This window comes from Chelon labrosus, assembly GCF_963514085.1.
Source record: "Chelon labrosus genome assembly, chromosome: 10".
Classification (NCBI taxonomy): domain Eukaryota; kingdom Metazoa; phylum Chordata; class Actinopteri; order Mugiliformes; family Mugilidae; genus Chelon; species Chelon labrosus.
In genome coordinates this window covers 27,554,065-27,576,833 of record NC_140360.1, presented here as the reverse complement: position 1 = coordinate 27,576,833, position 22,769 = coordinate 27,554,065, and the positions used below count along the sequence as shown (strand labels likewise).

At 40.4% G+C, this 22,769-nt stretch overlaps 3 protein-coding genes across 4 annotated transcripts; 1 reads left to right on the top strand and 2 right to left on the bottom strand.

Annotated features, from left to right (window-relative positions):
* Positions 1-159: 159 nt before the first annotated feature.
* On the top strand, positions 160-1,204 carry smim1 (small integral membrane protein 1). The gene is made up of 2 exons (XM_084553078.1): positions 160-265; positions 658-1,204. Exons 1-2 carry the CDS (start codon positions 171-173, stop codon positions 806-808), a joined length of 246 nt encoding a protein of 81 aa, XP_084409204.1. The 5' UTR covers positions 160-170; the 3' UTR covers positions 809-1,204.
* A 1,067-nt stretch (positions 1,205-2,271) lies between these two features.
* On the bottom strand, positions 2,272-8,382 carry mad2l2 (mitotic arrest deficient 2 like 2). Its single transcript, XM_084553867.1, has 8 exons — positions 8,059-8,382; positions 7,655-7,773; positions 7,480-7,551; positions 7,289-7,389; positions 7,097-7,191; positions 5,367-5,440; positions 5,130-5,222; positions 2,272-4,942 (listed from the first exon to the last, which is right to left on the bottom strand). The coding sequence occupies exons 1-8, from the start codon at positions 8,096-8,098 to the stop codon at positions 4,904-4,906; spliced, it is 633 nt and encodes a 210-aa protein (XP_084409993.1). The 5' UTR covers positions 8,099-8,382; the 3' UTR covers positions 2,272-4,903.
* A 2,637-nt stretch (positions 8,383-11,019) lies between these two features.
* LOC311494455 (solute carrier family 35 member E2A) lies at positions 11,020-18,044 on the bottom strand. Of its 2 annotated transcripts, XM_084553517.1 has the most exons (10): positions 17,776-18,044; positions 16,956-17,416; positions 16,256-16,391; positions 15,959-16,086; positions 15,614-15,734; positions 15,488-15,541; positions 15,328-15,400; positions 15,077-15,222; positions 13,103-13,377; positions 11,020-12,164 (listed from the first exon to the last, which is right to left on the bottom strand). In XM_084553517.1, the coding sequence occupies exons 2-9, from the start codon at positions 17,233-17,235 to the stop codon at positions 13,149-13,151; spliced, it is 1,167 nt and encodes a 388-aa protein (XP_084409643.1). In that variant the 5' UTR covers positions 17,236-17,416; positions 17,776-18,044; the 3' UTR covers positions 11,020-12,164; positions 13,103-13,148. The 2 variants fall into 2 exon arrangements, with proteins under 2 accessions (XP_084409643.1, XP_084409642.1); XM_084553516.1 differs by having other exon boundaries at positions 11,020-13,377.
* Between the last annotated feature and the right edge of the window lie 4,725 nt (positions 18,045-22,769).

Genomic DNA, 22,769 nt, shown 5'->3' with positions numbered 1-22,769 from the left:
ACAGCAGCGAGTTTCTTTGGCTGTTGAGACTATGCCTTATCATTATTGTTGTCTACGTGCAGACAACTCTTCATCCTCACTGTGTCCCAGCACAGAGTTTATGTGTCCAGGCTGAACAGTGAGCAGTGATCCCAGAAGATAAATCTCAGAGAAGAGGAAAAACTTCCAACATGGAGTCCAACAGTGCCGGCAGCGTCCAATATGATCGTTGGAACGAAGACAACATCAACATGAATGTAGAGGCTTCACAGTCTATTGGGACGAGGTGAGACTTAGCTGCTGTGGGTGAGCTACAGCTATATGTGGACATGTAATAGTTACATTGATTAAATGGGTGTTATTGGTTTGATATTGGTCTTTACATTTAAAATCAATTATGGTACAGTGACTATTATTTAAGGCTATGATATACTTTCAACTTCCTCCAGACCTCTTCTTACAGTTTGATTAGTAATGATTGATGGGTTGTGGTGTTTACATGATGTTATACCAGTGCAGATGCTTGACAAAAACATGCCAACCATATATCTTACGTCACAGTAATCCCGCAGCTCTGTAAAATCTGTGCAAACTCAAAACAACCTAATGAAGAAAAAAAATACATGGAATAAAATGTCAATAAAATAATGTTGGTGGCCGCTTCATCTGACCCTGCCTTCCTTTCTTCCATGCTCCCAGGATCTATAGCAGAGTGTGTGTCGGCACTACTGGAACAGTAGTGAAGACAGCAGGAAGTATAGCTGCACTGGTGATCATTTACATTTTAGGATACGTGACGGGATACTACGTCCATAGCTGTTCACTGTGAAGACCAGACAAGAGGGAAGAGCTTTTATTTCATCTGACACATACTGCAAGTGTCTTAATAAAGCCATAATGATCTACATGGAGGTTTGGTTATAAAGGTTTGTAAAATATGATGTATTGAAATCACAGGGAGAACATGCAAACTCCACACAGAAAGGTCCCAGTCGGCCGATGGATTCAAACTCGGAACCTTCTTGCTGTGAGGCATCAGAGCTAACCACCACAGCACTGTGCCACCCATGTCAGAAGTCAATAGAAGCAAATTTAATGTTTGCAACACTATCATTCAAACTCATCCAGACCTTCTGCCTGGGTTTCAGTCTGACTTGCTCCATGTGGAAAACTTTCAAACTGTAGCTTCAGCAGCTTGTTGCATCTTTTCAACTGTCACACACTCCAGTACATCCTGTACAAGACACAGTGAGCCAAGTTTTACCAATGACAGCCTCAAAAGTTAATTATATAAGTAAAATAAATGAATAAATTCCAGCTTCAGGAAAATATTGTCAGCCTGTGAATTGTATTCCTTTCAGGGGTACATTAAACTAAATCAGTACATTAATGTACAAAATTAATGTATTTTATATTTCTGAAATTGTTTTTCTTAATAAACCTGTGGTGTGAGGCTTTTAAGTTAATCACGTCAATCTGCTTATTAATTCAAATCACCAGGTAAAGTTTTAAAACATTTGCAGATATTAAGTGAGTTCAGCACACACACACACACATACACACATATATCTATATATATATATATATATATATATATATATATGGACTAAAGAAGTAGCCATGTAAACAAACAGATGAGGTTCGTGGCTGGTGAGGCACCGATTTACAATTATGAACCCAACAGAATAGTTTAAAGTCGCCATTCAATTGGCTGCTTCCACACTAACTGGTTACGTTTCATATCTCAAATGAGCATTCTTTACACACATACAGGTACAAGGTACATATCTGGCCAAAGGAACAATGTCAAATCTATAGCAGTTAAGAGAGATAATAAGAGAGAGAGTGTGTTTGCCGTCACAGTTCCACAGTTCATTCATACTCAGTCAACATGAGCGTAGCCGGTGAGACAAAACAAACACAAATATTTAATTTTAAAACCAAATCGTCATCTTAATCAAATATATATTAGTAATACTGAGTTGTTAAATCTTCTGATAAGTTGATCCATTTTAATACAGGCTGTTCAACAAAATATCTTCCATCATTACCACTTCCTGTTTTGACTGAAGGTTTCGTTTTGAGAATGTTTTAAGCTTAGATTTACAATTGTCTATTTTTTGCTTTCACACAGATAAAAGATCCCAATAAACGGACCGCTGCCGTCCACTATACTCCGTGGCTCACTAGCGCCCTCCTCCATGAGACAGAAGTACTGCCTCCCTCATCTCCTGCTTTTTTAGTGCAGTTTAATGTCAGATCAACAAGACTAAATGTGTTGCACTCACACATGAAATACATTAATGATAAAAATGTGCACAACCAATATATTGATGACATACAGACAGTTAGCCACAGGCAGGCGCCATTTATATCACAGACTAAAGGACAAATAGTATAATTTATCTTATCAATAGTATAATTTATTTTATCGTCATTACTTTCCATGATGCCAGGTGAGGCACTCCTTCACCTGCCTCCCTTGACAGCTTATTAGTGCTCATTTGTCAGGCCTTTACTGCAGTTGTCTTCAGCTGTGGTTGGGTTGCTGTCTTCATGCCCTTATTTGTGTCTTCAGTTCAATCAAGATAAGATCAGGTGACTGACACAGCCATTACAGAATATCCCACTTCTTTACCTTCAAAAACTCCTGAGTTGCTTACACAGTATGGTTATGGGTCATTGTCCATTTGTAATGTGAAGCACCATCCATTTGAGTGAATCAGAATCGACACTTCAGAATTCATCTGGACCCAGTGGCCCAGTGTCATTGAACAGACAAGTGATGAAGTTAGAAGTCTCACTAGTCTAAATTTAAAGTGTAAAAGACTAAAGCTGATCTCTCCTGTTTGTCATGTTACTACAAACTATTAAAGCACCTGTAAAATGATTTCCTAAAATTAAGTAAGGACCAGCAAACACAGGAACTGCAGCTTTACATGTGCACTGTAAATCAGTCTGATGCACTCCGTTGACTTTGAGAGAACAGTGAAAACAGCTGCCATTTAATGACTGTTTTTAAACATAATTCAGTTATTACCAATTCTAAAGATTTTATTTTATGCTAATATAACATTCAGGTAGTATTACTTAACAATCAGATGTCTGGCAGCGGAAACACATCATCTTTATGAGTGAAAATAGCTACTTACAGGCAGCTAGTGGGAAAATTAAATTAGAACGTGTAATCTTTAGTGAGTACCTTACAGTGTTGTGATAAAGACTTTCAACTTTCTAATCTACATATGGACTGAGCTTATTACCAAGAGTCATTCTACTACATTCACACTGTAATTCATACTATGACCAAGACTTCTGGTGCTGTTGCTTTAATAAAAGGTTTTCTTTATTCAATAGGCTTTCACATTATTAAATCACATCACTATGAACAGTGAAATATGCAACATCATAACTTTGCACTTTGACACGTAAAAGTGAACAGGAACATTATTGCAAAAGTATACACCAAGGTCCCTTTACTGCACAAGAACTCATGCAAAAATTTTAGAATGGAGCTGTAGACTGTAGACTGTAGATGCCACACAAGAAGGCTGGCTCAGTAGGAAAATATAGCCAGTAAGTACGGTTAGATTTAACAATGAGATAGGGTGACTCCTGCATGGAGGTAAAAAGTCAGAAGTCAGCCTCACTATGGGGATCATTAGCAATACAATTTACAGAGTGATTAATGCCTTACACTAACAGTACAACACAGGTACGTGTGCACTGATGATAGCTATTATATCATTATCCTGCTCTACTTCCAAAGATTTCAAAGTCCTCTTGAATTTTACTGCCATAGAGTTACATTTCATGGATCACTCCTAAGGTCAATATGAAGATTTCTTTGAGGACTACAACTCCATTACCTTCATATTAGTTAAATGTGAGAGGGTGGAGAAAATGTGCAGTCCTTCCCCTCAACATCCATAGCTAGTCCCTTTAAACAAGGCACTTAACCCCCAACCCCGCTGGGGCACTTCTTGCAGAGCTGAAGCTGTGGCTGGATATGTTTATTGTTGGGACTTCAGCTGCTGCTGTGGTTTAATCTATGACGAAAGCTGTAGTACCAGATAAATCTGCAGTGCTTCTTCAGATATGTTATCAACACACCACAGGATAATTTCAGTGCAATGCTTAACTAGTAAAACCATCACTGCAAACACACAACTGCTGTACGTATAATGTTACTACCATTACAAGAAAATCAGCCAGAATCATAACAAGGAAAAGCTTTGACAGCTATGTTATTCTAAGACTGCTGGAATTACATATAATCTACCTCAAACATTACCGTGGTCAGTGAGAGAGCTGATGAACCGGTTCCTCTAGTTTCCTTGTTAAATACAAGGGTGTAGACTTGTGCTTGAGATGTCACGGCTAACTGTGCACAGATTTTCACTCTACTCACAACCAGCAGCAGTCTAGAGCACAGCGGCACAGTGGTTAGCACTGATGTCTCACAGCAAGAAGGCTCTGCATTTGGAGTCTGAATGAGTACAGCTTTTTCTCCACAGATTAGAGAATTTGCAGCCATTAAAGCAAGATAACGCGAGACAAGATAAAAGTAGTCCTCAAATAAATTCTTGATGTGACCATCCAGGGGAACAGTAACAATGTTACATGAAAAATCTTCAAAATAAATACAATGCAGGTCAACAAAAACAGACCCATGTTCATGCATTCATATAATCAACTCTCTGATGCAGACTGATGATTTATCGGAGCAGACATTGCTTGCAGCAGATGAATGTAGCACATAAACACATTTCACATGGAACGTCTCACCTATTAAGACACAGTGTGTTTAATAGAAACTTATCCATCAAGCTCTGATAGGCTGGGTTAAATTTTCTGATCAGGAGTCCCAGTTGTCACAGGTTAGCTTGTGCAGCAGTATTAATCATCTCTGCAAAGTAAGCACCTACGTTTTCTGGGCTCTCTCCTCCACATAGAGCTGCATCTGTTAAAGGCAAAAAACTGAGCATCAGCAACAGTAAAAGGAGGAATTTGAACACTTAGAACAATTCAACAATCAGAATCTAGCACAATTGTTCATCCAAACTATCAAAATTAAACCTCGACTAGATCGTAGTGTCTGTTGATTTGTCTTTGAACAGTTGAAGGAAAGTTGGGATCTTTCTGCTTACTTTTACTATGTCAGATGTCATGGTCTTCAGTGGAATGAGTCGAGGCTCCTGCATGTGAACTTCCTGCTCATCAGCGACTATCCATGGGAAATCCTGAAGATGCAAAAGAACAAATGTGACCTACACATGCATATAATTATAATTTGGAGATGACTGCAATTCAAACAAAAGATAAACAGCCTGAAGTGCATCATGGGTCAATGAATAGATTTTTGTGTTCTGTGTTAAAATTCTTACCTTAATGACTTGAACTTTCTCCATGTTCCGTGTAGCAGCATCTCTAGTGTGTACTAGTACTGTAAAAGAACACCCTGTGACCAAAATCAAAAAACACAAATAAGTCACATCTGCTGTATCCCCCACGATATCACTTACAGTCTTTGCCATGAAGCTCAAAACTGAGCTCAGGTGCATGCTGTTCTCCACTGATCATTCTTAAGATGTTTCTACAGCTTAACTGGAGTAAACTTGTGGTAAATTCTATTGATTGGACATGATTTGGAAAGGCACACACCTGTCTATATAAGGTCCCACAGTTGACAGTGCATGTCAGAGCACAAACCAGGCATGAAGTCAAAGGAATTGTCTGTAGACCTCTGAGACAGGATTATATTGAGGTACAAATCTGGGAAAGGGCACAGAAAGATTTCTGCTGCTTTAAAGGTCCCAATGAGCACAGTGGCCTCCATCATCCATAAATGGAAGAAGACTTTGGAACCACTAGGACTTTTCCTAGCCATCTGGCCGTCTAACCTGAGAGATCGAGGGAGAAGGGCCCTAGTCAGGGGAGGGTGACTAAGAAACCCGATGGTCACTCTGTCAGAGCTCCAGGATTCCTCTGTGGAGAGAGGAGGACAACCATCTCTGCAGCAACCAATCTGCACCAATCAGGCCTGTATGGTAAAGTGGCCAGGTGGAAGCCACTCCATAATAAAAGGCACATGGCACATGATAAGGCACCTGAAGGACTCTCAGACCATGAGAAAATTCTCTGGTTCGATGAGACAAAGATTAAACTCGTTAGCCTGAATATCAGGCGTCATGTTTGGAGGAAACCAGGTATCACTCATCACCAGACCAATACCATCCCTTCAGCGAAGCATGGTGGTGGCAGCATCATGCTCTGGGGATGTTCTTCAGCAACAGGAACTGGGAGACTAGTCAGGATAGAGGGAAAGATGAGTGCAGGAATGTACAGAGACATCCTGGATGAAAACCTGCTCCAGAGCGCTCTTGACCTCAGATTGGGGTGATTGGGGTTCATCTTTCAGCTGGACAACGACCCTAAGCACACAGCCAAGATATCAAAGGAGTGGCTTCAGGACAACTCTGTGAATGTCCTTGAGTGGCTCAGCCAGAGTCCAGACTTGAATCCAATTGAACATCTCTGGAGAGATCTGAAAATGGCTGTGCACCAACGCTTCCCATCCAACCTGAAGGAGATTTTGAGGTGCTGCAAAGAGCAATAGGCAAAATTGCCCAAAGATAGGTGTGCCAAGCTTGTGGCATCATATTCAAAATACGTTGAGGTTGTAATTGCTGCTGCCAAAGGTGCATCAACAAAGTACTGAGCAAAGGCTGTGAATACTTATGTACATGTGATTTCAACAATAACGATAACATTATTTGCTGCACTGTGTTGCATTAATGGCAGAGTTGTTTCTGATGTTATCAGTTCCTTCTGTGCTTAAGCTTGCATTGGAAGTCTAAATGTCTGCTGTGAAATAAGTCCATACACTGTATGTACCCTGATTCCATCTTCCATCAAGGCTGGTCAAAGCTTGGAAAATTGCAGTTTCGGAGAAATGTTTCTTAACCTGACTGAATCATGTCGGGAGTCAGAGCAAATTCAAAGACCTTTCTAAAAGTTTTAGGGTTTTACACGTGATATGTATCCAAGTGACACTGTGTAGATAACTATGTGTCTGATGTACATAACTTATGTCTCTTAAAAAAAAATCAGTTACCTGGTGGGTTATTATTTAAAACAGCATCACACACGCTGATCTTCAGGATGAATGCCCTCAGCAGCTGCTCCACGTGAGACAGTAATGTGTCTGAGCTGTGACAACCAAATAACAGTTAGTGGTCACCAAGAAAACGAGTAACAAACTAGGATACACTTTGTAGTTATGACTGATTAAAAAGCAGAGGGAAACCTGATGGAGAGCAGCGTAGGCTGAAAGATCTCAAACACAAATCTTTCTACTGGATGATGCTCTTTGTCCATGATGACTACTACCACCTTTTCTGCATCATTCTGGGAAGCAAATGGAGAGATTCAGCAGTGTAAACAAGTAGCTGGAAAGTAACACTTATCCCAATATTATATCTTTAGGACCCGTCTTACCTTCTCAATGAGCGGCTTCACACAATGTAATGTGTCTTGGATATACTGATTCAACTCTGGATGACATGACATCTAGAAATAAACAACCATTGATGGAAGTCAGTGATATAAATATGAAAGCTCCTTTTAAAACCTTTAACAGTGAAGTAATTACGCAGTTATGCGGGTAATTCACCTGCACAGGTACGTTGTATTTCTTTCGTTTCTGAAATATCCCAGAGGGATAAACTTCACGGACATACAGGATGAGATGAATAGCGACTTCCAAGAACTCGCACAGGATGTCAGCAACCACTGGAAAACAGGAATCAGGGGGATAATAAAACATTTCAAAGATTTCGTTTTGCTCTTATATTATGACATAGTGCCAAATACACGACCATTAAATGATCTATTATTAACTCACATTAAATGACACGTAAAGCATAGCTATGTCAATGATTTAGCAAATGATTTGTTAATATAAGGTACCAGATTATCTGTTAATAGGTAATGTCGAATTTATTGTAATTTGTCAGGCCAACAGGCCACAGCAAACGAAGGAATGTTTAATATAAGTAATTAATTTGGTTACGTTACCTTGACCAAAATTGAGGTCTTGTCTCGTTAGAGTTGTCATGTTTTATTTCAAAAACTTTAAACGAAACAACTGGGTGATTCTCCTCCAGCTAGCTAACGTTGGCTAGCAGGAGCTGTTTAAGATCGTTCTTTAGTCGCCGCCCGACTTGACGGAAGAGAAAGGTAAAGTGTCACTTTTACATGGGTTTACATGAAGTTGAAAAAAGCAACGGTATATTTTAAAATACACGTAAGATATAATCCATTTAACGACCCGGAACGCGGCTTTTTTTTTTATTTATTTTTTTTTTTTGCTGCGCATCCCAGTGACGTATTTTGTTGTTCACGAGCCACAAGCACACGCTGCACCCGCTGCATGCTGTGCCGTCCACTGGTGATGACGTAAATGGACGTACGTTTATTTGTTTTCCGTTGGCTTTTTCTCAACAGTCAATGCCAAAACTACGGATAACAGCGGTCAAAGGGCGTCTTTTCCAAACAGATGAAGCCAGTACTGTACAAAAAGTCTTGTGATTACTTTTTTATTTATACTTTTTTTAAGAAAATTGTTTCGTATATTTCAAAAGTAGCCCACATTTAGGCCTATTTCTTCTCAACAATCCACTTCTTCTAACCTTAAAAATGAATAGTAATGAAACTATTGAAGTGTAGCTCATAGGTGTAATGTTCTTTAGCCAGTAATTTCAGTGTCAAGACTGTATTTGAATACCACATTCAGTCTTGTTTCCTAATCAAGTGCAAAAATCTGATCCCTGTGGTGTAATATGTTTTCTGCAACACAACCATAACCCATAATTCCACCCACCCTGTAAAATCCAAATAATCCCTGAGTAGTGTCTCTTTCAGGTGCACACTGATGTCAGACAGAGACACCGAGCAGCGCCTCACAGCCTTATATCTATAGGTATTTGTCCACATGGATTCAGAAAGGGATATGCTCAGACATTAAATATGAATGTTTTACTTTTTGTCCGTTTTTGTTTGTTGAATTAGTAATAACACAACCATTTCATTCTGTCCCTTAACTTTAGATCTAAAAAGTTAAAGATTAGAGTCATCACTGTAATTTAATGTCTCTGTTTTATTTAAAATGCAATGTCACAAACTACACAGTAACATAATAAATTTCTTTGTAAGGACAAAGTTGTACTTCTCTACACCAAATGGCACATGTGGGACTGAGAGGTGCCACTATATTGCTTCAGTGTTTTTGTTTTTTTGCTTTTATAGCCTCCTAGACTCTGTCTCAGCCAATAAATTCCATCAGTATTAACACGTCCATGAGTTAAATTAATCTGCTGAGAGCAACTTCCAAGCATAAAGAGAGACAGGTCTTGAAGATTTATTGTTGCTTGAATAAGATTTACTTACGTTGTACACAGCGATTTGACACTTTGTGTTGGTTGTATTTCTTGACTCTTACTAGTTCTAGCCTCACAAGGTAATTTGTAGGTTTCTGACTGACAGCCACAAACCGATCTGTTACAGAAAAAGAACGGTATGCTAAAAATAACTATAATTATTTTTAGACAGTTAAAAAAAACTTCTCATGGTATTTAGGTTGTTATAGTTTGACTTAGTTTTAAAATATCTTCATGGTGGCTTGGTAGGCCCATCTGTCATCTTTTTGTCATAAATCGTTTCTTGCATTTTTCTTTCCAGGGCAGAAATTATGGAGCAGAGCACTGATTAATTTAGTTTCTAGTTTCTGACTGAATGTGCTTATCAGAGCACTGGTGTTGTCACTGATGGAGTTGTAACAACACCCTTCTTTCTGCAACTGCAAGAAGATTATTCAGCTCCACAACCAGCACTGAGCTGCTGTTCTGAATGAACTTGTTGAGTCTTTTGGTGCTGTCCCCTTCAGGCTTAAGCAAAGAAATGGCACTGACCCCTACAGACCTGACTGAAGATATCAAAGTTAAGCTGCTCTTGTTCAGCTTTCAAAAAGGAGTCCACAGTAGTGAGTGTGGGTGAGCTGTCATAACTGCCTACTAAGAATAACAACAGAAAGAAAAAGAAAGTTACAAAGAGGACAAACCAACAACCCACCGCTACAATACTGGGACTTGTGACAAAAGGCGACGAACAAAAATAAGTCCCCACAAAGAATATCACAATCAAGGTCATAGAGATGACTGGAGCAGAACAAAAGTTGTAGTCCTGGAAACAACCAAACAGAATACAAACCTATGAAGATTAAATTAACCCTTGTACCAACTGACAGAGGTTTCTTCTCAGCTTCTCAACCATCAATAAACCGTTTAAATGACCTGTGTCATGTATCCACATAATTTGATATAGGCCAGGTAAACTGCATATTCCTACATACGGCCCATTCTAAATGTAGCATTTTCCAGTTAAGACGTGGTGAACCTACTTATTTGTGGCTCACATTCAATTGAATAGTGAACCCTGCTATTTTAGTACAAGGACCTTGACGTGACAAAGACTGTGTAAAGAATTTTTATTTGACTGTGCAGTTTCTTCTCACATCTACAGAGCTTTTTTTTTTTAAGCACTCATCAGTGTTGTCGCACCTAGTGGTTGTTTGAAAAGAGGCTCAGCTAAATCCACTGTACACAGCCTGCCCCACACTTAACAAACAGCACTGATGCACAGTTGGAGTTGCTTGAGTTTTTCTTTTTCCATTTGATAGCAAGAGAATGTTTGAAAAATTGCTTCATTTTAGACACTTCATGACTTGGATTACTGAGAATCTTCAGACAATAAAGTAAAGCAATTAGCAGCCATGGAGCCACATTTTCCTATAGTTGCAAGAGTAAATATTGGACTTCCATTCATCAGATTGCCAGAAATGTTAATTAAAATAAAGACTTTTTCATAAAAACACCATTTCCAAGTATAGAGACTGAGCGCTCAAACTATGAACTACCTTCATTTACATGTGCAAATATATAAATTTGATAAAATACTTTTATTTTCTGAAGTGTCCACCAGACATTATTACATCCTTATAAACATTTTTACATCTTTGATTTGCACATTCCCAATCATACAGTTCATGATTACCTCTATACCTCCACACATGTTCAAACTTGCCTGTTGAAGCAGCCTTCCACAGACTCGACATGGAAGATTAGCAGAAAAGATATATTCTAAAAGGTATCAATATTAACTCATAGCCCACTCGTTTTTTTTGTTTTTATAAACCCGCACGGAGAACAACTTCTCAAACAATAACAGGAAATAGGCAAGTATGAACTTGTTCATTTGTTCATGGCGTAAACAGAAATATATATATATATATATATATATATATGTTCAAATCAGTCAGCTTAATGGACACAAAAACACAAGTGACAAAAGAGGAAAGGCTGCTTCTTGAGGCACGAAAAAATGCAGCAAAACAACAGCATTACTAAGATGCTTCGGAAAAACGATCATTGTCAGAGTAACAATAATTAACACAGCCGTGTCCCATCAGTCACTTCAATGGACTTTAGGCAATGTGGTAAGAATGTATTTCTATGGAATGAGATCCATTTTCAGAAATGAGGACAGAAAGTCACAAACAGCTTGGGTGTTCATGAATTAAGAGTACATACAAGTAGGACTGTTTTAACTGAGCACAGAGACTAGACCACGTGCTCTGCATTTTTTAAAGACTTATTACAACTTTATTTGAGATGTTTCGGTTTATTACGATAGCAACGTAAACACCTGAGATTCTGGAATATGCAACATTGGAAGAAAAAAAAAGATCCAAGATATACAGTCAGACAACCAGAGTACGTGTAAACAAGCAGCTGGTTTGCAATGATTTAACACTTTATTTGGAGGTAAAACCAAAAATGAGAGGGCTTGGGATAAAATGAAATAAATAACTGAGTGCCAACATATGCAGGAAGTATAGTAAGTTGAAAAAGAAAGTTGTGATATTTGAGTAGTATTAACGCTACAGTGGTAACTATTTGACTTGCCTCTGGCAGTGAGAGTAACTAATGGTTTGGCATGCTTCAAGAGAAAGTAATCAACAGTCGCTTTCTTTTTACACTGTTACAACAAGTTTCTTTTTTTTTTTTCTCTGACCTCTTTTCTTGAATGCTTCCTAGATTCTACTTCCTTCCTGCCGACATCACATACTGTGGATTCAAAGAAACAAAGTTACATTCGTAACTCTATCACTGAACTAACAAACACACACACATTGGGGTTAAATAACTTGTTGCCAGCTGAAAGATAATTACCCATATATATATATATATATATATATATATATAGGACTGTTTTAACTGAGCACAGAGACTAGATATATATATATATATATATAGATATATATATATATATGCAAAAGTCTTGTACTCCAGCTTTAATTTGACTGCTAACATTATTTTACTAAATATTGTCTTGTTTAAAAATCTCTTTGATTGTCTGACTGTCCATCCATTCCTTCTCTGAGTCCGTTTTCCTACTCATGTTGACAATGTATCCTAACATGCACTGGAAGGCCATACAAAGAAAAAACATACAAAATAACTATAGGTACATGATAGAGGATGAGCATTCCTAGAATGCAGTATGTAACATTCAAATGTTTCACATTGTTTAAAAATGTGTCAAACGTCCAGTCTAAGCTTTGGCTGGACACATGTATATATTACAAAAAAAATAAAAAGCCTCCCATCTCAGGCACTGCTGCCTTATTTACATGTGCAATTCAGAAGCACTCAAGATACAAATTACATTGGATGATACAGTGTAAATTACACCATCACACCAGTACGCCAATTTTACAAATCTTACAGCTTCAATGACACCATACATTTAGTAGCTGCTGTACCACAGATGAGAGATCAACAAACATACTCTGGAAGCTGAAAAACACCCTGAGCTTCTCCATTAACTGACTCATATAAGACAAACACGGGTCAACCATGGTTAAAGTGGTAATTAGGTCAGGGCGAAGAAATACTGTTGATGGTGTTCCACAGGAGGGCTGATGGCTTTGTCAAACAGACAGATGTGTCTTTGAAAAGAAGCTAAAAAGGGAGGCCTCTTTTACTGGAATGTGTGTCAATACCTTCATTTAATTTCAGGCACCATTAAAACAGTCAAGTGCAGAGTCCTCAGTGAGACTGAGAGGCTTGGAAGTCCTGCTCCTGCAGTAGTGGTTTGTGGTTCTGCTCAGCAGCCATGGCCCGTAAGGTCTCTCTCTGGATCTGTCTGGCCTTGTTGTAGAACAAGACCCCAATGAACACTAGGACGGTGCCAGCGGCACTGAGGATGGTGATCTGGTTACTGAACACGATGACGCTAAGCCAAACCGACAGAGCGTGCTTAACAGTACTGGCAACACTGAGGAAGAATAAGAGTTGTTAGTGACTGGGTTGACTTCTTTCACATACAGTTGCAGTACGTTTCACATTGAGTAACATACACTCAGTGACGAACCTGATCATTAACTTCCCACTACCTTCATTATGTGGGTTTGACTCAGTGCTGTGTCTAAAGCATGCAGTCACATTCAAGGGGTGTAGTTACTGTTTACTTTTGAATACAACACATTAGAATGTTCCTTAATCCGTCACAGTTTGAAAAATGAACAGATCTGGTGGTTCCAACATTTCAGAAACACTTCTCTTATGCTGGGTTTAGGCTACAGAAGTTTTACGTCGATTATATCCCAGATTCATCCGTCCCAACAACCAGAAGAATATGCTCTGGACTTCACTCTGTACCAAGGTCCAGCCTAAGGTTCTTTCTCTTGCTTCCCAAACTGCTCACAAACCCATCGAGTATGTTTGATATGTAAAATTAGTGGGGGCCTTTGAGGAGAGGGGCCTCTGTGGATCATCCCACAGATACATGATCAGTTTGGGATCTAGTGAATTTGAAGGCCAGGTCAACACCTTGTGCTGTTCTTCATGTTTTTTCAGTTGTTCCTAAAGCGTTTTTGTGTGTGTGTCTGTGTCAGGCTGCATCCTGCTGGGGATGGCTGCTGCCATCAAGGAGTGTCATTGCTATGGGGTGGGGGTGTCTGGTCTGGTCTAGGTGGGTGGTACATGTCTAAGTAGCAGCCACATGAATGCCAGGTCCAAAACTTTCCCAGCAGAACACTGAAATGTCACAAGATGGTCAATGATATTTACTTCTCCTGTCAGTGGTTTCAGTGTTGTGCCTGATTGGTGTATACAATTATTAGTTATATAAACAGTTTAGCAAGAATATACTTTCAGAAACAAAGGTTAAAATAATTGAATATTTTGTGGATGTAAACGTAGTGTAGGGTCAAGTAGCATTTTGAGGTGGCTCCACAAACTGATAGTGAGTGAAGTTGAACCCATGGGCTGAGCATATAAAACCAACAGAACACACGAAACGAGCATGGCTGTGATCTAGCGTTGCACCACTCTAACACTGTCACACTCACAATGGACATGTGACATGCGTTAAGCTACTTCAGATGTGTTATGCTAGTAGCAGCTCCAAATATATCTCCCTGTCTCTGGTCTTAAGTAGTGATCAAGATCTGTGGCTTGGCATACAAACCACTAGAGTGCTCACCTTCCTGCCTTCCTGCCACCTTCCTTCCTAGTTCAACTCCTCTCTCTCTATAACTACTGGGCCTCCTCCTCCCCTAGTGGTCAGGAGAGGCCCAGAAAAATCAGTGTTATCAGAGAAAAGCTCGCTAGCTCATGGGCCCAAGGCGCTAGTTGATGATAACTGGTAGTTTATTGCTGTGGGACATTGGACGCAAAATGTTTATACGGCTGCAAGTGCAAGATGAGTCGTCGTCATTTTTCCTTTCCAGAAAATAATCGACTATAAAATAATATTAAGCACAGAACATCTACAAAATGACTTTTTGTCACACACTGGCATATAGGTGATGTATAGAGCAAGACTTCATGAGGCATTTAAACCTCCTGCTGGTATAAGCAGCTGGAACACAATGCGATGGCAGCCAACACAAGTGACCAGACTGTGTGGCACAGATTATCGTTTTCAGTACTTATTAGGTACACTACTGCTTTAGACTACGCCAGTGTCCTACCTGAAAGTAACAGGCGAAATCCGTCCCATCAGAGCATAGGCAGTGACGCTCTGCAGGTGGAACAGGCAACCATCAAACAGCAGCAACAGGACAATGTCTTGACTGAAGGTGAAACTCCGTCCACTCTTCCCAATCACTGGAATGTCCTGGAAACACGAAGTGAAACAACTATCAACATTATCTGTCACAAATAGCTACAGGTTCTACAGGTTTAGTATAAACTCTGACTAAGGATTTCTGAGTTGACCTACCAAGAGGAACACCCAGGCAGGTATAAGCATAATGACTGCTGCCGCGCTAGTATAGAACTGCAGCTCTGGAGGGCTAAAATAAGACAAAATTTAAAAAAATAATAATAATTAGAGTCGTATAGTTTTACAGTCACAAATATGAGGATTCACAGTATTTTACCTGAATCTGTACGTGTCTCCACTTAGCAGTTTTTTGGAGAATACGTTCTGCAAGCTGAGATAAGAGATACAGGGTTAGGCAACACATCACACTGCTGTAGAACAGCTGTACAGAGAGCTGCAATACCAGTCCATGATGTTGGTGGAGAGAGCGGCGGAGAAGCCGAGCATGTTGAAACTGATCTCTGTGGCTGTGCAGAGGGCCAGGCCAGCCATGACTGGGAACAGAGACAGGTTCACCCACAGTCCTGCGGTAAGAAGAGTAAACAGTGCACACAATGAATGGAGTCAGCAGTGACCTGCTTTCCTTATAACAAAATCAATGCATTTGAAGCTCTCAGATTTGTAACAGTGGTCGTCTCTTAATAAAACAAGACAGTAGATCAAAAACACTAACCAAGGGTTTAACCTTTCATGAGAGGAGAAAGACATAACCAGAACCACAGACTCATCCGATCATCGGTGCGTTTACCTGTGTACTCCCCGAGGATCAGCCTGGACATGATGACAGTGAAAATGGGTGCTGAGCTCTTCACAGTCTCAGCAAATGACACTGCAACATTCTTCAGACTCACTAATCCCAGAACCACTGTGGTGAACCTAACAAATAGAAAAGACATTAGTGTTTCTAAATCTAATATTATATTTGTCCACTTTCTTAAAAGCTACTAGAGCATTTGATTACCAAATGAGTTGTTATTTATACTTGCAGACCACTCGGTTTAAGCACAAATACATCCAACTAAGGATACAGCCTGAAAGGACCCACCTCATGAGTCCAACAAACAGCATGATCATGATGAAGTTGGGGGGATACTCGGTTCTGGCCTTGTGCTGGTACAGGCAACAGGGCACAAACATCTTCAGGAAGCCTATGATGGTGGTGGAGAGCATCTGAATGGCACCTGGGGAGCACAAAAAAAAGAACACAGATACTTAGTTTAGTTTCTCTCAGTTAACAACAAAGTGCTCCCTTCATTAACCCGCTACTACTATGTCTGTGAACATTGCATTTTCATCAAAATATTAAATTAATGATACAGCAGGAACAATTAGATACAGAGGGACATTAGTAAGCAATGTGGTATATATAAGACATTATTTGCCGTGCCAGTCAGTTTTCGGCCTGGATGTCTCAATGAATGCCCCCGAGTTCATTTAAAATTAGCTTAGAGCTACATGACCAGTTATGCAGTGTGTTAATCTCAAAGTGTATAATTTCCAAAAATTGTTTGTCATGTTTGGAGGAGGTTGAACTTAATATAAATGGCAGTGAAAGCCCTGGTGTACAAGTGATGGCTGCATTCCTCTTAAGAACCACCTTACCCGCTCCCTTTTTAAATATGATGACTGGACTGGGTCTAATCACCGAAGAATCTCACATGTCTCTTCTTTTGCACATTACTAAATTAAATCTTTACTATCCACTTGAAAGGAAGTCTCTCCTGAAACCATTTATTGCTCCTTACCCAGCATGCTGGGCTCTCCTTCCAGCAGCGTCAGGATGTACTTGTTGAGGAACAGCGTGCAGAAGCTGAAGAAGTACCAGAGGCTCAGGTAGGTCAGCGAGCGCCAGTTCAACACCCCCGACTCGGCCTCGAGCACCGTGGTCTCCGTGACCGTGATCTTCAGAACCTGCTCCCCGGGCAGGCTCTCGCTTCGGGCCAGCACCACCCGCTCCTGGCGGGTGCGAAGCGGCGACAGGAAGCGCCATAGCGGGTGCCTGTTTGTCTGCTTGGTCCCTGGCATCGCACCTGCAGCCTGAGGGCCTGCAGGGGCCCAGCAGGTGGGATGTAAAAGGATAGGTGTGGAGAAGGTGATAGCTTTGAAGGTTACGCCATCTTCTGTTGGCAACAACCGATTTTCAGTCTCTCAGTTTTGCAGTGGCTTCTGGAAATGTAGTGGTTTCTCCTGTCCTCTGCTGCAGAATCTGGAAGGAATAAAAATCACATTCTGTTAAGTAAGAGAAAAGGTCAATGTCCCTGACTAAATACAGCTTTTCTAGTAGATTTTGTCTCACTGATGTGTCATATTACACACTGAACAACATCTGCAGTGTGGACAACATTTAATGTTATTACTTCATACGTTATCCAGCATTAAAATGACATACTCAACATTGTAAAAGCTTTAATAGTGTCACATTAAAAACAGTCTATTTACTTAACAACAACAAACAAACTATGTAACGTTACCTTCAGTGGTGCACACACACACAAGTCGTGTAGCAACACAAGGAGATGTAGCCTACACTCAAAATGTAACGTTAACAAGAAAACTGAGCCTTACCTCTCCCCAGTGTGCACTCAGTAAAGAGTGAAGGCAGCTGCTCAGCGAGGCAGCCGAGCTCTATGAAAGGAGGAAGTTGCACATTGACGTTAGCTAGCCGCTGTCGTTTGCTGCAACTTGGAATGGGAGATACCTGAAAAGGCAGCGGCCGTGTCAGCCATGTTACACTACAAGGAGGTAGCCTCACGAAAGTACACCCACTACAGACAAACATTCACCCAATCTGTCGGAATCATGGCTGGACACCTGACTACAATACGTGGCTGCTAACAATCAGCGCGCAGAGTCAAGTTACCTCAAGGCAGCGGTAAAATACAAAACTCAGCCTTCAAATTAAAACCTATTCGCGAGTTAGGGTTGCAAACCACATGACTCAAGAGTTTATCTTTATTTTATTATAGTACGCTACCCGAAACCTTTTTGGTTATCACTAAATACATTTCACTAAATACACTTTTCCAAAATAAAGAAATAGACATGCCTTTATTTTTTAATTGTACAATCGACTACTTCCGTACTCGTTCAACTTGACTCAAAACAAAACAGATGTCCCGTCGCTCATTACCATACGCCCCCCCCCCCCCCCCCACACACACACACACACGCACACACACATATACACATACACTATATTACCAAAAGTATTCGCTCACCCATTCAAATGATCAGAATCAGGTGTTCTAATCACTTGGCCTGGCCCCAGGTGTATAAATTCAAGCACTCAGGCATGCAGACTGTGAAACAAGACATTCGTGAAAGAATGGGCCGCTCTCAGGAGCTCAGTGAATTCCAGCGTGGAACTGTCATAGGATGCCACTTGTGCAACAAATCCAGTCGTGAAATTTCCTCGCTCCTAAATATTCCACAGTCAACTGTCAGCTCTATTATAACAAAATGGAAGCGTTTGGGAAAAACAGCAACTCAGCCACGAAGTGGTAGGCCACGTAAAGTGACGGAGAGGGGTCAGCGGATGCTGAAGCGCATAGTGCAAAGAGGTCGCCGACTTTCTGCACAGTCAATTGCTACAGAGCTACAAACTTCATGTGACCTTCAGATTAGCCCAAGTCCAGTACGCAGAGAGCTTCATGGAATGGGTTTCCATGGCCGAGCAGCTGCAGCCAAGCCACACATCACCAAGTGCAATGCAAGGCGTCGGATGCAATGGTGTAAAGCACGCCGCCACTGGCCTCTAGAGCAGTGGAGACGCGTTCTCTGGAGTGATGAATCACGCTTTACCATCTGGCAATCTGATGGACGAGTCTGGGTTTGGAGGTTGCCAGGAGAACGGTACATTTCAGATTGCATTGTGCCAACTGTGAAATTTGGTGGAGGAGGAATTATGGTATGGGGTTGTTTTTCAGGAGCTGGGCTTGGCCCCTTAGTTCCAGTGAAAGGAACATTGAATGCTTCAGGATACCAAAACATTTTGGACAATTCCATGCTCCCAACCTTGTGGGAACAGTTTGGAGCGGGCCCCTTCCTCTTCCAACATGACTGTGCACCAGTGCACAAAGCAAGGTCCATAAAGACGTGGATGACAGAGTCTGGTGTGGATGAACTTGACTGGCCTGCACAGAGTCCTGACCTGAACCCGATAGAACACCTTTGGGATGAATTAGAGCGGAGACTGAGAGCCAGGCCTTCTCGACCAACATCAGTGTGTGACCTCACCAATGCGCTTTTGGAAGAATGGTCAAAAATTCCTATAAACACTCTCCTCAACCTTGTGGACAGTCTTCCCAGAAGAGTTGAAGCTGTAATAGCTGCAAAAGGTGGACCGACATCATATTGAATTCTATGAGTTAGGAATGGGATGGCACTTCAGTTCATAGAATGAGTAAAGGCAGGTGAGCGAATACTTTTGGTAATATAGTGTATATACAATTCCATGTATTCCATTGCCTGAAGGTATTTGTCATGTAGACTTGCTTTAACACTTTACACAAATCTGCTTTTTCAAACACTTTCAGCATGAAGATTACAAAACACTAGGGGACATGCAGCTGTGTAAATAGCTGCACACTTATTGATTAATAGAAAATAGATTTATATATTAATAACATCTGTGTTAAATCATCATCTATGCCATCTATGACCCACTGATGAAAGTACTGCGATATTTATATGGGTGTTTGCGGTAACAGTCTGTTAGGGATTGATGTTTTTACCCCAGCAGCCCCCTAAAGAAGCATAAAGTTCCCCAAAATGATGACCATGAAACAGCAGAATTCAGAGCTCTGCAGCTTCCTCACACATTTCTATAAAAAATGCTACACTAAGGTACAGCCAATGTAATGAAATGTGTTTGTCAGAGAACAATGCAACACCTTACATCCATTAATTTTCCATTCAAAAATTGTGATTTTGAATGGAATTTTGAAAGACTGAAGTACAAAGGTCATATGACAAAGGTCAAAGGTCATATGACTAAGGTCAAAGGTCATATGACAAAAATTAGAGGTCACATGACAAAGATCAGAGGTAAAATTCTATTGTGAAATCCTAAAATCTTTAAATAGGAGCTCAGCTGCTCAGAACAACACATTCATTTCGATATTTCAGAAGGAGACATACACCACTGAGACGAAGCGAACACGCAGATCACTGATACAGATATCTGTTCAGATACACATTGCAATTCAAAACTTTTGATTACTTTACAATTTCATTACATTGAATCCACTTTGTAAGAAATGGGAGGTTACAACCCAAACTGCCCAATCAGGAGGAAGCTTAGAGAGGAGAGAAGGAAGCCGATAAAGTGTGAAGAGCACCGAATGCTCCTTGAAGAAATTAGAAGACTGAATATTCTGGTGGATGAGCAGGGGCTCAAACTAAACCAGCAGTCCAACGACCTGAATGAAGCAAGGGTGGAGTTGCGTAGACAGAAATCCCTGAAAGAAATGTACATCAACAGGGAGAAAGAAACCAAGAAGGAGCTAGAGAGAGTGCGGAAATACGCCGATGCAGAGATCCTCAGCACTGCAAAAATTGAAGCTCAAGTCCACAATACCACCAGGCATAAGAAGAAGAAAGACCTGCACAAAGACTATAAGGAGCTGCAGGTGGCCCATATAATCAACACTGAAAGGTTTTCACGTGAGCTTCAGGTGGAGAAGGAGAAAAACAAGGCTCTCCAAGAAGATATGGAGAAGTTGATGGCTTTAAACCAGGAGCTCAGCACCAAATATCACAATGATGTTATCACAGTGATGCAGGATGCTGAAAGTCTTAAGCAAGAGCTTGAAAAGACAAACAAGTCCCATACAGAGAGGGTGGCTCAAGATATGGAGCTCATCAACAACCTGAGAGCTCAACGAGATGCCCTCAGTGAAAAAATGGCTGAAGAGATCACAGCTCTTCAAAAATATTTCTGTGAGAAGGAGATCTATTTTTGAGAGGAACTGCAGGAGACTGAATTGGAGCTCAAAAAGCAGGTCTCCATCAACATTAAGCTCTCCACTGAGATCGAGGAAAGAAATGACTATGGGCCTCCGCAAAGGAAAATAGCCAAACGACAAGAATCATGCAAGCAGGAGGCACCCATCCCTCATGCCTTCCCTGATCCCACACCCATAGAGAGGGCTGAGGTTTCTGAGGAAAACCAACCAGAGACAACAAATAAGACATTATTCTGCAGTCAGGAGGCATCCATCCCTCATGATTTCCATGACCCCATAGAGGGGGCTCAAATCCCTAGAGAACCACGATCAGAGACAATGAATCAGACATCAGTGTACAGTCAGGAGGCACGTTATTTAGAGGCTGCGTTTCGGTGCCCCAGTCACTCCCACTGTATGGATATGCGCTGATCTGATTATCTCCCGAACGACTGCAAATTACACAAAAGTTATGTGGGTGAGTAAACAATCGTATTTTATGCCAGAAAGAAGGTCCAGGTAGTAAAAAACAGTAGTTCCCCTTTAAACCTGTCTTCATCGGTGGGTTTTCCCCGGGCGCTGCGGTTTGCTCCCACAAATCTTGAAGACAGGTTAAAACAACAATAAATAAATAAAAAATAAAAATCAGACCAATGAAAATATATGTAGTTACTTGACCACTATTTGATTAGAATAGAATGGACTTTATTGCCATTTGCAAAAGTACAAGAATGCACAGGTACATTGGAATGCTTGTGCAAGGTTCGATGAGTCAGTCTTTTTTTATAAAACACAAGAAAATAAAAGGTAGACATTTTAAATAGCAAGGCAACAGTTTAACTGCCAAAAATGTTGCATCCATTAATATATCAGTGTGAATTAAAACAACTGTGTTAATAGAAGGATATAAAATAATAAGTTAAATTCATAGTTATGGGCTATGATGGGTAATCACCAAAGTTCAGGTGAATTGTTCATTCCAGTATTTTTACTAGTCTTTGTCACCTAAACACTGTTATGGTCCATGAGGCCTAATGTTAAGTTATCACTCCACAGTGGCACAGTGGCGTGGTGGTTAGCACTGTTGCATGTCACATCTTCAAACAGATCTTTGAAGATGTGACATGAAAGACCAAAATCAAAATGTGTCATACATTGCAGGGTTAATAAAACATAGTTCACTTAATATTTAAGCAGCAAACTCTATTTTATTTAATACAAAGGTAAAACTGGACTTCTTGGAGCTTTCTTGAAGTCATTTCATCCTCATCCAAGTGATTTATTCAGCTCTTATTTGAAACATCTGTGGGTGGTGCCCACCTGAAACTGACATAACTAATGTCTGTTATTGACCCAATACTCACCTGCTGTTAGAGGATGTTGTTCAGATTAACTGAGAAGCCACATGGACAAGTGGTGAAACATCTTCACCAAAACTCCAACTCCAGCCTTGTCTAATCCAGGAATCAACATCTACATCTATTTGCATAAATTCAAGCGGTTGAACAAAAATATATAAAATATATGAAATAAAAATTTCAAATATTATTTTGATCACAGACAGCTGTTTCTAGTGGCTCAGATGTGTTTGGACAAATTGAGTTAATCTCAAAT

Bases quoted from the DNA above. Each gene is read 5' to 3' on its own strand.
- smim1 (XM_084553078.1), top strand. From the start codon at position 171: ATGGAGTCCAACAGTGCCGGCAGCGTCCAATATGATCGTTGGAACGAA. The intron at 266-657 runs GTGAGACTTAGC...CTGACCCTGCCT, and splicing joins TCACAGTCTATTGGGACGAG to TCCTTTCTTCCATGCTCCCA.
- mad2l2 (XM_084553867.1), bottom strand. From the start codon at position 8,098: ATGACAACTCTAACGAGACAAGACCTCAATTTTGGTCAAG. The intron at 7,390-7,479 runs GTAAGACGGGTC...TTTGCTTCCCAG, and splicing joins TGAAGCCGCTCATTGAGAAG to AATGATGCAGAAAAGGTGGT. The intron at 7,192-7,288 runs GTTTCCCTCTGC...TGGTTGTCACAG, and splicing joins CCTACGCTGCTCTCCATCAG to CTCAGACACATTACTGTCTC.
- LOC311494455 (XM_084553516.1), bottom strand. From the start codon at position 17,235: ATGCCAGGGACCAAGCAGACAAACAGGCACCCGCTATGGCGCTTCCTG. The intron at 15,401-15,487 runs GTAAAATACTGT...GTCTTATTTTAG, and splicing joins GGAGACACGTACAGATTCAG to CCCTCCAGAGCTGCAGTTCT. The intron at 13,378-15,076 runs GTAGGACACTGG...ATTCTTCCTCAG, and splicing joins ATTTCGCCTGTTACTTTCAG to TGTTGCCAGTACTGTTAAGC.